The following is a 12,932-nucleotide window of genomic DNA, read 5'->3' on the forward strand; positions in this document are numbered from 1 at the left end:
TTGATATGAAAATAATATTTATGGTAATGGATGTATTCCCGCCAAAAGAGTACATCGCCATTTTTGTTTAACTATGGCTATACGCTTACACGTGAAGCAGGATTTATCTGAGACGAAAGAAAATATATTGCATTTAATGCCATGCAAAATTCATGGCGATGAATCTGCAAACGTTTCCTCCTATTTTAAACCATATATACGTAAAATCGACGATGAACGTAAGTTTGTTACATTTAAATTTATCTTTATGATTTAGTACTTGCATGTAGAAAGTGACATTTTTGTAAGTGAAATTGTTTTAAATTATGTAAATTTGGAGTCATTTAATATAATTTAATGTTTGTGTATTGGTCGAATTATTTATATCAAAAACACATAAAGTTAGTTTAATTAATTTTAGGTTAAAATGATTACTTTATTTATACATAGATTATAATTCTTCATATCGTGGATATCCTCTTCATGGAAAAAAGGTAACAATACCTGATGGATACAGAGGTATCACGTTTCGTGAACATAAAAAACCAGAAGTGGAAAATGTAGAAAGGAATTTATATTCTATAGGAACATTTTCACACTTTACTTATTGGAACTATGATAAACTTCCATCTAAGAATGATGCCTTAGCAGCAGCAATTGATTGGATTGACATTGCTGAAGCAGTAAGTTTCATGTAATAATTGAATAAATTATTTTCCATTAATTAATATATTTTTCAGTTACATTCTACGGAATAACTATTGAAATTATGTTTAACACAAAAGTGCAAGACACTGATGCATAATTAGATTACAACTATTTTTGTATTTTGCTGTAAAAAGAGATGCAAATAAATATTTTGAATATTTCATATATTCATATATATATATTTAATATATTTCATATATATATATATATATATATATATATATATATATATATATTATAGTTTATTAACCATATTTTATGTTATGAGCATATATTTTTGTCGTAGATAACATACATTTTATATTTCCTTATAAAGTATGTAAACATCGCAAATGATCTTTGGTTTAATTAGGAAAGCTGTTTTAAAAATTGTGCAGTCTTTTATAGGATAAATAGTACATTTGCAATTTATTTTCTTACTTTTGTAAATATATAAAATTGCAATAAACATGAAAGCATTCATCATTTTTTTTTAGCATAGAATTTTTTTTATGCATGATATTGCTAAGTATACTATGTATATTTTTTAATACTGCTTTTTTTTTAAGATAGAGAGTATTAATTTTACATTAATATTTAGCATATATAATTTTCAGTAAAAGTTGCGTTCGTGTAACATTACACATAGCTACTTATATGTGATCATGTCTGTATAAAATTCATATAAAATGCAATTCTTGAAACTATGTAAAGTACATTGGCAGTTCTATAGATTTGTAATGATTATTTGTAAGAAATATTGTTTACATGCATAATTCCTACCAGTATTTTTTATACATGCATATACGTTTATAAAAGTTTATATAATTCTGTTCGCATGTACAATGGCAGTGTTGTTAGAAGAGAAAATAGCACTTTTCCTATGGAAGCATAAAACAAACAATATACTCTGAATATAAAAATATTGAAAGTTATAAAAACTATAGAAACAGTATTAATTGTAATTAACGTACACAGTAGTATTAATTACAACTTTCAAAGTTATACAACTTTAAAAAAATTAATATAAGAAAATAAAACTAATTTCCAATTCTAAATCATCAGTAAAAAATAAAATACTATTGGGTGATAAATATTTTAATACATATGTATGAAATATTCTACTATAAAATATGTTCTTAGTCCTCAAAGTCTTGTGATCAACCTACAAATTCTATGTACAACTGTATCATGATTCTAATACACAGCTAATCTAAAAATAGGTCCACCATATATCACTTTACTTCAGTTTAGCGCAAGCACCCCAATTATTCATTTATAAAATTGAGAAGTAAATTTGTGATATTTTGTAATACTACGAAAATAAAAGCGAATAGATTATTCTGCTTACCACATAAGAAGTTATTCTCCAAAGAATTTTCTTATCTTCCTACTCTTACTTTGTGTTAAGGTATCATAAATTTTGTTATAGTTACTAAAGCTATGCATACACAATAAATAATTTGTAATTTCTTCTACTATTGCACGATTTTCATTTTGTACCCTGATTTTTAGGTGTTTCTTTACCATATATAAAATTACCTAATTAACTAAATATAATTTTAATTAACTAACAAAACTTTGTAAAAAATATTTCGTATTAAATATAATACTTGTTAACACAAAATTTGTTTTGTGCAACATAAAATACATATAACTCCTTATATTGTCCACATTGGAAATTTTTCTATAACCCTGTACTGGAGTCATTTAATACATAATTACACATAATTGTACGAATAAAACTGTTTGAAATACTACTGATTCAATATATAAAAAAGGACCTGGTCATACAATCTTATCACACAAAATACCAACAAAAATTATACAAATTTTAATGATTTGTATATAGCTTTTACTTAATTATATTATATATTTATTGAGACTGTAGATTTTTAAATTGCAAAATGAAAATTATTTTGCCTTTCATAATTCTTTATGAAAATGTGCCTAATTCATTTGTTTGTTCTTGATGATATTTGTTTTGGTCTTGTTGCTGCTTAATAAAAGCACTCAACCTGTTAAGTAAGAATTGCTTATCATGACCTTCTAGTACCAATTGATTCTTCAAAACTCTCACCATGTGTTGGTTTGCTACTGATACTGCATAATAATAATACAAAAGTAGAATAAGAACAAAAAAAGCTGGGATACCAAATCCAGCAGTACTAACAAAATATAGTATTGATTGAATCCAATTAGGAAATTCTGAAAACATAGTAATTAGTAAATCCCACACTGATTTAAGACCTCTAAAAGGGCCACAAGACTTAGAAGGCATTATCTCTGCGATGGAATATCCAATTGGGATTGTAGATAAAATGAATGAAATTAATAAAATAAACATGAAAAGTGAATTTGATTTACTTGCCCTATAAATTTTACTTGATGGAGTACTGTTTATCAAGCAAGCAAATTTCTTGATATAGAACAAGATAAAAGTACCAATTATTGCAACTAATGGCAGTAAGGGCGCAAAGAAACAACCAAGCCAACATATTGTTTGTAAATAAACTACATCTAATACATGTTTAGGTAAATCAAATTCTTGTTCCCCAAAAAATCGTAATACTTTGTTTTCTGTATGTTTCGCTATTAATGACCTAGGAAAATTAACGAAAAATGTCATGATAAACTGAAGAAAAATATCAGTTATATAAAGTTTAAAAAATTGTTGACCCACAAACGTTTCCCAGCATAATGGTCGACGATTACTAGTGCATTCGTTATTTAGTACTTCACTTGTAATTAATCTATAAAATGATGTAAGTAATACGGCAAGAGAAGATAGTCGTAGAAATATTGTTCTGAAAAGAGTTATACGCACAACGAATGGTGGACTATAATTTTCTAGAGTAACTAAATACCGAAATAGAAAGGGCACAGCAAGATTTAAAACAACAATGCAAATGTACGGGAGAAACTCAAAAAATAACAAAGCAATTGTGTTTAATGATATGTGTCCTAGACTGTAATTTTGAGTAGATTGTGAAACTTGATCAAAGGAAAATTCAAACACATAATAAATAAATACACCACAGCCTAATAATGCTGTAACAACAATTAAGTTAATAAATAAACGCATAAGAAAAAATTTTGTTTTCTCTTCTCTTGTTCTATTTTGTCTTTCTTCTTCCAATCTTTCAGTTTCTAAAAATGATTTCATTTCATTATATAATGCTTTATGTTTTACACCTGCAGACTTTTCATTGTGTATGCAATAATCCCAACCCCCAAAAACTAGGTTGCAATACTGATAAAATTGACCTTCATTTTCAATAACTCTCTGTTTGAAACCTTTAGCAGCTGATTTAACAATTGCTACCAAACTAAAGATAAATACACCAATAATAGTACAAATATAAGATAATGGTAAATTATAAAATATGTCAGAAGCATCATAAGACATATGAGTGTATGCACCATAAAATAAGAAAGTGTATTCCAAAATACCAGTGCCCTGTACAAAATCTGTTATACTACTACTGCCTTGAGTTATATTCCAATATAACTCTGAGCAACAGGGTATGCTGTGACTGTTATTAGAATTTATGCATGGCTCTGTTTCTGGCATTTCAAATACTATTCCAGGTAATACGATAAATAAGAACATAAGTAGAAATATGAAAATGTTAAGATACATCAACCATTTGACGAATAAAAAGTATGCTACTATCCCCATTCCAAAATTTCCTCCAATCGTTTTCAAACTTTCATTCCATAATTCCATTTTTGAATATGCTTCCTTCATTCTGATACGAAATTGTTGCCAGGCTTTTCTTCGTTGCCATTTCAATTGTTCGAAACCTTGCAACCTTAATTTTGTAGCACTCTGAAATTCATACGTATCTATAAATGAATGTGTTTGATTTAACTTTCTATTTAAACTGTATAATAATATTGCATAACGTACTTGTAACTGATTTTTTAGTTGTATCTTTTGTGTCATGCATATAGGCATTGCTTTTATTTGCATTATTTCTTCCCAAGTACGCTCTTCATTTGATAAATTCTCAGACAAGTCTGGCAACATCGATACTGCTGCATCATGAACATTTGTTGACATACGTCTTGATGTAGTTGTACCACGTGATCTTGTGCTGGTACGCCTTCTTAATGTTGTCTTTGTATCATTACGTATTCGTTTGGCAGTAGCTATTTTAAAATGATATTAAATACATAATGGGATGATGTATTTATAACTATTGGAATATGTAAAGACTTACCAACACGAGATTTTTTACTAGGTAATAAAGTGGCTATATGGGAAGGATCTCTTTGTAAAACTTGCTGTAAATCAGCTTCAATAGCTGCAGGATATCGTTCTTGATAAAACTCAGCACCTGCTTCTTCCCAACCTTGCCCTCTGTCACATGCACGTTTTTTTCTTTCTCCACCTGACATCCTCTTTTTGTGGCAGTAATTGCAATTTATAAATGTGACTCTCCTTAAAAACCTTATATGTAAAATTCAAATACAAATTATTATTTTCAAACACCTATCTAGTCAAATAACTGAATATTTTATATATACATATACATTTATTATTATTTTGCACTTTATGATCAAACTATAAAGTATTTATTGCACCAAACACACATTAATAACAAATAGTTCTGTGTTCATGTCTGGCAATACTCACCTGAGATAAATCAGTCAATCAAGTGTTTCGCAAATGCGTCATTGTTCGATAAGGTGTAACTTTCCTTTATATTAATAATAAAAATTATTATAAAAAAATAACACTCTAATGGCAAAACACTCACGTCTAGAACTCTTCTGGCACATACAATATTTCGTTTTGTAAACTATGATATGGTTGCGCGAAATGTTTGAGAGGCGCTTATATATATTAAATCACATCAATGTAAATTTAATAATTCCGTGTAATAATAAATCTGATTCATGTAAATAGATAAACCAAGATAACCGCAATGATTCATCAGCAAAAACACTTATTGGCATTTTGTTTTTTCATATATCACATTCGTTGTATTTGATGATAGACGGCTCATAAAAGAACACTGGGACATAAACCAAGGAGAGTGTAGAAGGTATACTCCTGTAGTTACAAAGAACAGCAAGATCAATTCAAGATTAACTTTCCAAGATCTTATTCATTATATTTTTAGTTGTTTTTTTTTCATGTTCATTAATCCACTTAACCAAAAATTTTATTAAAAATTTTATTTTCCACATTTTTGGGATTTCATAAACACATAAATGCACAAGTATTAATAATATGTAATTATAACATGCATTTGATAATACATTTCATTAAATTAAATTAAATTAATTTCCTATCAATCAACTCATAATAACTTATTGTTGAGTTTAAACATTCAGTTCCATTATACAAATAAATCGTATTTACAAAATTCAAATAGAAATACATAGTGAAATTCAATGCTGTATAAACTGTAGAATATAACAATTATATAAATAATGATAGTTTAAATTTCTACAAAACTAAGTCATTTGGATATAAATTGAAAATAATATCGAAACTTTTAATTTATTTAAAGATTAATATTAATATTCTTAATTATTTATATTCCATACAACATTTGAAAATGTAACTTGAAGTATATAAACAATTAAGCATAAGTTTATATAAATTACCAATATTCATTACTATGCTCTGTTAATGCAAATTTGACTGGTACTATGTGATGCAATGGTATCTGAATAATATTTTACATATAACATTTTAGTATTGTCGTCCTCTGCCTCCACCTCCAGTATATCCGCCGCGTTGGTAGTTATCCGTACTAGAATTATTTCCTTGATTCCACCCTCCTTGAACTCTGCCTGCCCTTCCTCCTCTACTACCACTCCCACCCCCTCTTTGATATTGTTGATTATACCCTGTGTACAAAAGTTTATAATAATCATAAAAGTAATAAAAATTATTCTATCTGAAACTTTACTTTATTTTTTTTAATTTAATTCTAAAATCTTTCACTTTTGCATATATTACCTCCTTCTCTGTTGTCCCCACTGTAACTGTTATTTCCTCCATATCCTCCACCTTGGTTTCCACCATATCCTCCTCCTTGGTAACCACCATATCCTCCTCCTCCTCCTTGATTCCCTCCATAGCCTCCTCCTTGATTTCCTCCATAGCCGCCTCCTTGATTTCCTCCATAGCCTCCTCCTTGATTTCCTCCATAGCTTCCACTTTGATTTGCCCCATAGCTTCCGCTATAACCTTCTTGCCTTCCTCCTTGGTTTCCACTATATCCTCCCTGATTTCCTCCATATCCTCCTCCACTACCATATCCTCCTCCTTGCCCACCACTATATCCTCCCCCTTGTTTGCCACCATATCCCCCTTGTCCACTATATCCACTATTATTAGAAGAATAATTAGAACTTTGAAAGCCACTATCAGCCCTGCCTCTATTATCATTGGAAAATGAGGTGTTAGAACCACCTCCGCCACGACCGCCTCTATATCCACCTCCTCCATGCCCTCCGCTAAATTAAAAACATTGTACATTTATACATTTATTCTAAATTGTTTCATCAAATATTAAATTTGTTAATTCTGACTAACCGAGAGGTTGAAGGTCCTGCTACCCTATCTTTTTGCCATGGTGGCATTTCTGGTGGTGGCGGCTCTTGTTCATTTGCTCTTCCACCTCTGTCCGGTACATCCCCTATAATAACTGAATTAATATTACTTTTGGTATTTTTTCTGACACTTGCACTGCTTGTTTTCTCCATAAGTGCAATATCATCTCTGACTGCTAATAAATCAGCAAATGTAATATCAGGTTCTGAACTTAAAAACTTTCTAGTGTCCTCGTATCGTCTTTTTAATTCAGCTTCTTGAGATTTTATTCTGTCTGACCACTGCATATGAAGATACAAATTATTTATGTTTATGACGTACTAAATGTAAATAATTGCTCTAGTTAGATAAAGTAAGGTAATTATACTCACTAAAAAGGATTGTACGGTTACATCAAGTCGTTGAAGTAACATCATACGTCGTAATCTATATTCATCATGTAACTCTTCCTGTATATGCTGTAAATCTTTCCATTCTTTAGCTGTAAATGGATTGGTGATTAACGATTGACCTATGAGTTCACACGGAGCTGTTTTTAATACATCTTTTAATTTGCTCTCCACTCTTGCAAAAAGTTTATCAGCGGTAATATCATCTGGTGGTTTTTCAAAATTTAATGCTATTAACATATCTTTCAGATCCTTAGCCATATCACTTTCTTCCTACATTGTAGACAAAAATTTTGTTTAATTCATCAATAATTATATAATTATTTTAGGTCTACTTTAGTAAAACTTACAACATGAACATCCATGGAATTTGAAGTTTTAAGTCTTCTAGACTCTAATAATCTAGAAACCTTTAATTCTGCTCCCAGAAAATCTAACAAAATATACCTATCTTGTTGAGTTGATAATCGAGCATTAACATTACCAGACATTAATCGTTCGTTTACACATCCTAATTCTTTAAGAAAACAACTTAATTCTAATAGGAAAGAACTAGAATCATCCGCAGAGACTATTGCATGGACAGTTTCATCCATATCATTTAATATTGCTATTTCGTCTGCCAACCATGCCACAAGTTTTGTAAATTCTGGCGATTTTGGACCTAATTTTAAGGCCTCCATAAATTTATTAGAGTCTGTTAACTCCCCTTTATATCTAAATAATGGTAAATTATATCATATATTACTGATAACTTTTAATCAGATTATTTGCATTAAATACTGTATTTAATTTAAATACAATTATTTAACCGAATTATTTTGACAAGTTTTCTTTAAATATTATATAAAATTATATATTATAATATAACCTCTAATCGCTTACCCGAGTTTTTGAATTTTTTCTAATAACTTCAGTTCCATTTTAATAAAACCTTTAATTAATAAAAGATTGTAGTTATTACAAGTTACGAAATACACTAAGAAAGTAGAAATCAAGTGTATTTTCAATAAAAATAGGAATAAACTACGTACAATATTTTCCCTGCCGGATGCGCTGTCACAGTCAATCGTTCTTATCCACAGAAACTGTGGTAATACGATAGTACGTATTTAAGTAGTACATGACAACAGATGTATTTTGAGTATAAGATTAAAGTATGAAATTCTCAGAAATGATATATTTTTAATTGAAATGTTTTTAATATTGCATATTTGCATATGTATTAATATATACATTTATATAAAGGTAAAAATAAATGTATAAATAAAAATAATAAATTATAAATGTATAGAAACATAATTTATCATTCATCATAGATTAGATATAGCAGATATCTGAAAATCCATATTAGGAAATGTGAAATAAGACTACACCAGAATTATAAAAGTAAAAATATGTAGATTTTTAGTGCATTACATGTATCATACTTACAAAGTTAATCTTAAAATAATTAATAATTAACATTACAACTGTTATATACAAATACAATGATACCAAAGTAATCGTGGCAAATATTGTTTTTAAAATTATCTTAGAAGCAATGATTGCCATTTGGATCAAATAATTTATTAATACTGGCATACTTTAAATGTCGATGACTCCTATTTACCATTGCCAGTAATTTCGCATTTATATATTTCAAGTATTATACAATATTGTTTATACAATGTTAGCTAATCATGACAATAATATTGAATTTTTCACTTGTATTTAAGTACATGGACAAGATAGAAAGAACTCTTCTTAAATTGTCAGTTAAAGAATAAATTGAGGCAAATTTATTTATATATTTTGGATCAACAGATCATAAGATTAAATACTTTATTAATGCCTCTGATATAAAATTAAAAAGACAATTTTATAATTTAACACGGTAATATCTGATGCTTCAATACTCTGCACTTTTATAATGATTGAAAATTTTCATAAGCATTATGTTTATAAAACAGCTTTTAAAAAATAATTCATCAAATTTCCATAAATGAGATAAAATAATATACAAAAATACCTATCAAATTGTAATAATTGTGTACATCGGAATCCAGCTTACAAAATTCTATTTGACTGGAAAATTGTACATTTAGTTGGATGTATACATATAAATATTATTCTAATAGTATATACGTAAATTTATTTTCAATGGTGCTTTGGCAAATACATTTTCATAGCACCATAAAAGTGCAATTTCATTGTGAAGCATGTAATTTTAGCTACCCTTTGTACTACTTCACCCCACTTATACTTCAACCATGAAATGCAAAATACTAATTTTTCTGTAGAGATTTAATAACATTTTCGAATGAATAATTTTTTGCTACGCACAATAAATAAAAATATTTCCTTTCCATTCCTCTAATATTAATCTACATATTTAAGACTACTCAAGTCAGTAGCTTAATTCAGTCGTTTTTTTAAAAATGAAGTTAACGAGGCTGTACAATTTCGTAATAGTTTCTGGCTGATAAAACGAGCCAGACGGAAAATTTCTTTTATTCTTACAGTTTGTACATATCAATCTAGTAAATCTGAATTTAAAGTTTCACGCTTATCATACAATCAAATAATTAATTCTCTATATTACCTTCATAGAAGGACTCACATTTTTCTAACAGACGTAGAACTGGATTTATATTATAAGGAAACAAAGCTTTAGATACTAGTCTATCAATCGCTAAACGAAGTCTTATCAATATTGTCATGGTATCATCTAACTCTCTTCCACAACAAGACACAAACTCTGTCCAGTTTCGTTTAATATACTTCAAAAATCTCAATAAGTATAATAAGAAACATGTTTCATTACTAACAAGCAAATCTAACAGAACATCTGGATCATGAGATACAGCATGTATAAATTGTATGAATGTTAAAGTCGGACTAAGCATGTGACCAAGATCATTTTGGGGAGGTCCCCTGTAAAAAAGACCAACTGCTACATCTAAGCAACAAACCATGCCTTCAATAAGAAAATCGTCTTGATCATGAAACATTTGCACAACCCATTGTGACAAAGGCATTTCAGGATGAAATGGCATGAGAGTTTTTATGCATTGATCCAGTTGGCGTAAGACTTCTCTTATGCTTCGTTCAATAACTGCCATATCAGCATCAAGATCTTCTGCTTCTGAACCCAAAGAAGAGTCACTAGAATCGCTACGTGTCTCTTTAACAGTCACAGCAACACTTTTTAAAACTAACAACACTATTTTTTGTAGAAGAGGACGGTCACCTTCCCCAGAACCACCTCCAAATCTTCCAGAACCATGCCGATATGGCAGAGCATCTAATAATCTCCAATCTTTTACAGCGCGTACAATTAAGTGTGCAAGAGAGCAAGGCTCATCTGGAAGTACATCTTGTAATGCTAAAGTACTTCCATAACATAATACTTCGTTAAATAATCCAAGAAGATGTCTCCAAATTACACCAGGAACATTGGCATTCAAAAGTACGACCAGGTTATCTAACTGAGAATAAAACAGTTTAGTGTCAATGACAGACAAGTTAGCTTTCACAGAAATAATTGACTCCCATAAATCAAGAAATGTGATAACGACTGACTCGTGTTGAGGTGTATATGAACTAAGAATGGCATCAAATTTTGATACTAGTATAGTCCATTTAGACTCTAAAGCTTTAACACACATTGCCTTTACAGGTGTACTATCAAAACTTTCTGCATCTGAAATCGTTATGGTATTACAATGAGGTGGTTGCACTGCACTATCTGTATCCTCAAGAGGATGAACGCTACAGTCCTTATGTTCTACAACTCTTTTTACAACATCCAAAGTAAATAACATTTGACTCGGGGAATGAGTATTTACTAAAGATTGTGTTAATCTCTCTAGCCATGCTGTATCAATACTTTCTTTTGTAACAATAAAAAATGATGCAAGAACTCTACTAGCAGAAAATGATATGAATTTGTTTGTTGTACAGGATAGGTCGATTAGTTGGTCTATAATGCCATGCTCGTTTCGCGCCAGCGCATCACAAACATCTACCACTCTTCTACACATTACACCTCTTGTGTTTTGTTTGATAGCCAAATCAAACAAAAGTTGTAAAGCACTTAAGAATTCTAAAGTTTGATCAGATCCCCATTCTGATAATAATGTATACCGAAAAGTGCCATCAGTAACTTCAACTGTCGCGCTTGTAAATGGTTTACGTAAACTGCTTTCTGGTATATTGCATAAGCATTGTGCCAACAGACTGTTTTGAAGCTGTTCAACATCCGATAATGGGTCCTTCTCAACTTCATTATTTTCAATACGTTGCTTCTTCTTTGCTGGCTCCTCCATTGTGTTGCTAGGAGGACAATAGTAATAGTGCCAAAGCACCATTAGCAGCACTATTCTTGCTGCTTTCTCTTCTTGGTTTAGAATGATTTTTCATCAGGTAATCTTCATAATATATATAATGTTCCAAGGAACAAAATACCATATAAATAATGGATGCAATATAGCAAACATTAGCTTATTATGTTCATAAAAGGCATAAATGTTTCAGCAGTCACAATGTATATCTGTATCAATAAAATAAAGAATACAATTAAAATATGATAGATGCTAAATTCTTTTTATTATATAAAATAACTTTTGCAATATAATACCTCTTAGTAAATTGAATTATTAATAAAATTGATATTTATATCAAAATTTAATTAATTGATTTTTAATTAATTGAATTTACTAATTGAACTTGACTTATATATGTTATAAGTCAATATATAAATTTAAAAAATATATATTTAAAAAATTGAATAATATAACTTAAAATATATTTTCTATGATACGTTTAATATAAATATATTTAATCTATCACACATGATTCTTTTAAAACCATTATCGCTAATTGTAATACAAGTTATTAAAAGGTATTACATATGATATAAATATAAGAAAAAAATTCCTTTCTTCTTAAGATATTATATTTAATATAAAAATATTACTATCACATAAAATTAATATTTTTTACTAGGAAATACGGTACTTAATACCACAGGATATTAGAAATGAATTCTTAATTTGTATGTTTTAAGAAACTTAATATATCAATATCAATAAGGGAATAGAATATAATAATAAAACTTACAATAGTAATTAATTCTTCCTTTCATTGACTTTTTCGAATATTCATAAAATTCCAACACCTTGTGGATGTGTATACACAAATAAATGTGTGTGTATATGTTTACATATTCATTCATGCAACGATATATACGTTTATTTTTCTTCTGGTGATTAGTTAAATAATTAAAGTACGACATCCATTTAATAGTATAAAATTAC

The 12,932-nt window shown here is 29.0% G+C and overlaps 4 protein-coding genes across 7 annotated transcripts; 1 reads left to right on the forward strand and 3 right to left on the reverse strand.

The window, feature by feature from the left end:
* Nucleotides 1-30: 30 nt before the first annotated feature.
* Nucleotides 31-860, forward strand: LOC116427978 (ribonuclease H2 subunit C). Its single transcript, XM_076368388.1, has 3 exons — nt 31-218; nt 430-662; nt 720-860. The coding sequence occupies exons 1-3, from the start codon at nt 74-76 to the stop codon at nt 735-737; spliced, it is 396 nt and encodes a 131-aa protein (XP_076224503.1). The 5' UTR covers nt 31-73; the 3' UTR covers nt 738-860.
* A 91-nt stretch (nt 861-951) lies between these two features.
* On the reverse strand, nt 952-5,581 carry LOC116428306 (transmembrane channel-like protein 7). Of its 4 annotated transcripts, XM_031979779.2 has the most exons (5): nt 5,433-5,581; nt 5,309-5,372; nt 4,893-5,122; nt 4,580-4,821; nt 989-4,498 (listed from the first exon to the last, which is right to left on the reverse strand). In XM_031979779.2, the coding sequence occupies exons 3-5, from the start codon at nt 5,068-5,070 to the stop codon at nt 2,603-2,605; spliced, it is 2,316 nt and encodes a 771-aa protein (XP_031835639.1). In that variant the 5' UTR covers nt 5,071-5,122; nt 5,309-5,372; nt 5,433-5,581; the 3' UTR covers nt 989-2,602. The 4 variants fall into 4 exon arrangements, with proteins under 4 accessions (XP_031835647.1, XP_031835657.1, XP_031835639.1 ...); XM_031979787.2 differs by lacking the exon at nt 5,309-5,372 and having other exon boundaries at nt 952-4,498; nt 5,433-5,579; XM_031979772.2 differs by lacking the exons at nt 5,309-5,372; nt 5,433-5,581 and adding an exon at nt 5,206-5,304.
* A 570-nt stretch (nt 5,582-6,151) lies between these two features.
* On the reverse strand, nt 6,152-8,790 carry LOC116427984 (protein FAM98A). The gene is made up of 7 exons (XM_076368382.1): nt 8,667-8,790; nt 8,518-8,566; nt 7,983-8,349; nt 7,615-7,905; nt 7,226-7,524; nt 6,647-7,146; nt 6,152-6,534 (listed from the first exon to the last, which is right to left on the reverse strand). The coding sequence occupies exons 2-7, from the start codon at nt 8,553-8,555 to the stop codon at nt 6,377-6,379; spliced, it is 1,653 nt and encodes a 550-aa protein (XP_076224497.1). The 5' UTR covers nt 8,556-8,566; nt 8,667-8,790; the 3' UTR covers nt 6,152-6,376.
* A 226-nt stretch (nt 8,791-9,016) lies between these two features.
* lin (protein lines homolog) lies at nt 9,017-11,984 on the reverse strand. Its single transcript, XM_031979812.2, has one exon. The coding sequence runs from the start codon at nt 11,982-11,984 to the stop codon at nt 10,200-10,202; it is 1,785 nt and encodes a 594-aa protein (XP_031835672.1). The 3' UTR covers nt 9,017-10,199.
* Nucleotides 11,985-12,932: the final 948 nt, after the last annotated feature.

This window comes from Nomia melanderi, chromosome 6 (genome assembly GCF_051020985.1).
Source record: "Nomia melanderi isolate GNS246 chromosome 6, iyNomMela1, whole genome shotgun sequence".
Classification (NCBI taxonomy): Eukaryota; Metazoa; Arthropoda; class Insecta; order Hymenoptera; family Halictidae; genus Nomia; species Nomia melanderi.

Excerpts from the sequence above, each read along its gene's own strand:
- LOC116427978 (XM_076368388.1), top strand. The coding sequence starts at position 74 with ATGGCTATACGCTTACACGTGAAGCAGGATTTATCTGAGACGAAAGAA. Across the intron at positions 219-429 it reads ACGTAAAATCGACGATGAAC|ATTATAATTCTTCATATCGT; the intron begins GTAAGTTTGTTA and ends ATTTATACATAG.
- LOC116428306 (XM_031979772.2), bottom strand. Across the intron at positions 4,822-4,892 it reads TAGTAAAAAATCTCGTGTTG|CTACTGCCAAACGAATACGT; the intron begins GTAAGTCTTTAC and ends ATTTTAAAATAG. Across the intron at positions 4,499-4,579 it reads AACTAAAAAATCAGTTACAA|AGTGCTACAAAATTAAGGTT; the intron begins GTACGTTATGCA and ends TATGAATTTCAG.
- LOC116427984 (XM_076368382.1), bottom strand. The coding sequence starts at position 8,555 with ATGGAACTGAAGTTATTAGAAAAAATTCAAAAACTCGG. Across the intron at positions 7,906-7,982 it reads ATTCCATGGATGTTCATGTT|GAAGAAAGTGATATGGCTAA; the intron begins GTAAGTTTTACT and ends TCTACAATGTAG. Across the intron at positions 6,535-6,646 it reads TGGGGACAACAGAGAAGGAG|GGTATAATCAACAATATCAA; the intron begins GTAATATATGCA and ends TTTTGTACACAG.
- lin (XM_031979812.2), bottom strand. The coding sequence starts at position 11,984 with ATGGTGCTTTGGCACTATTACTATTGTCCTCCTAGCAACACAATGGAG.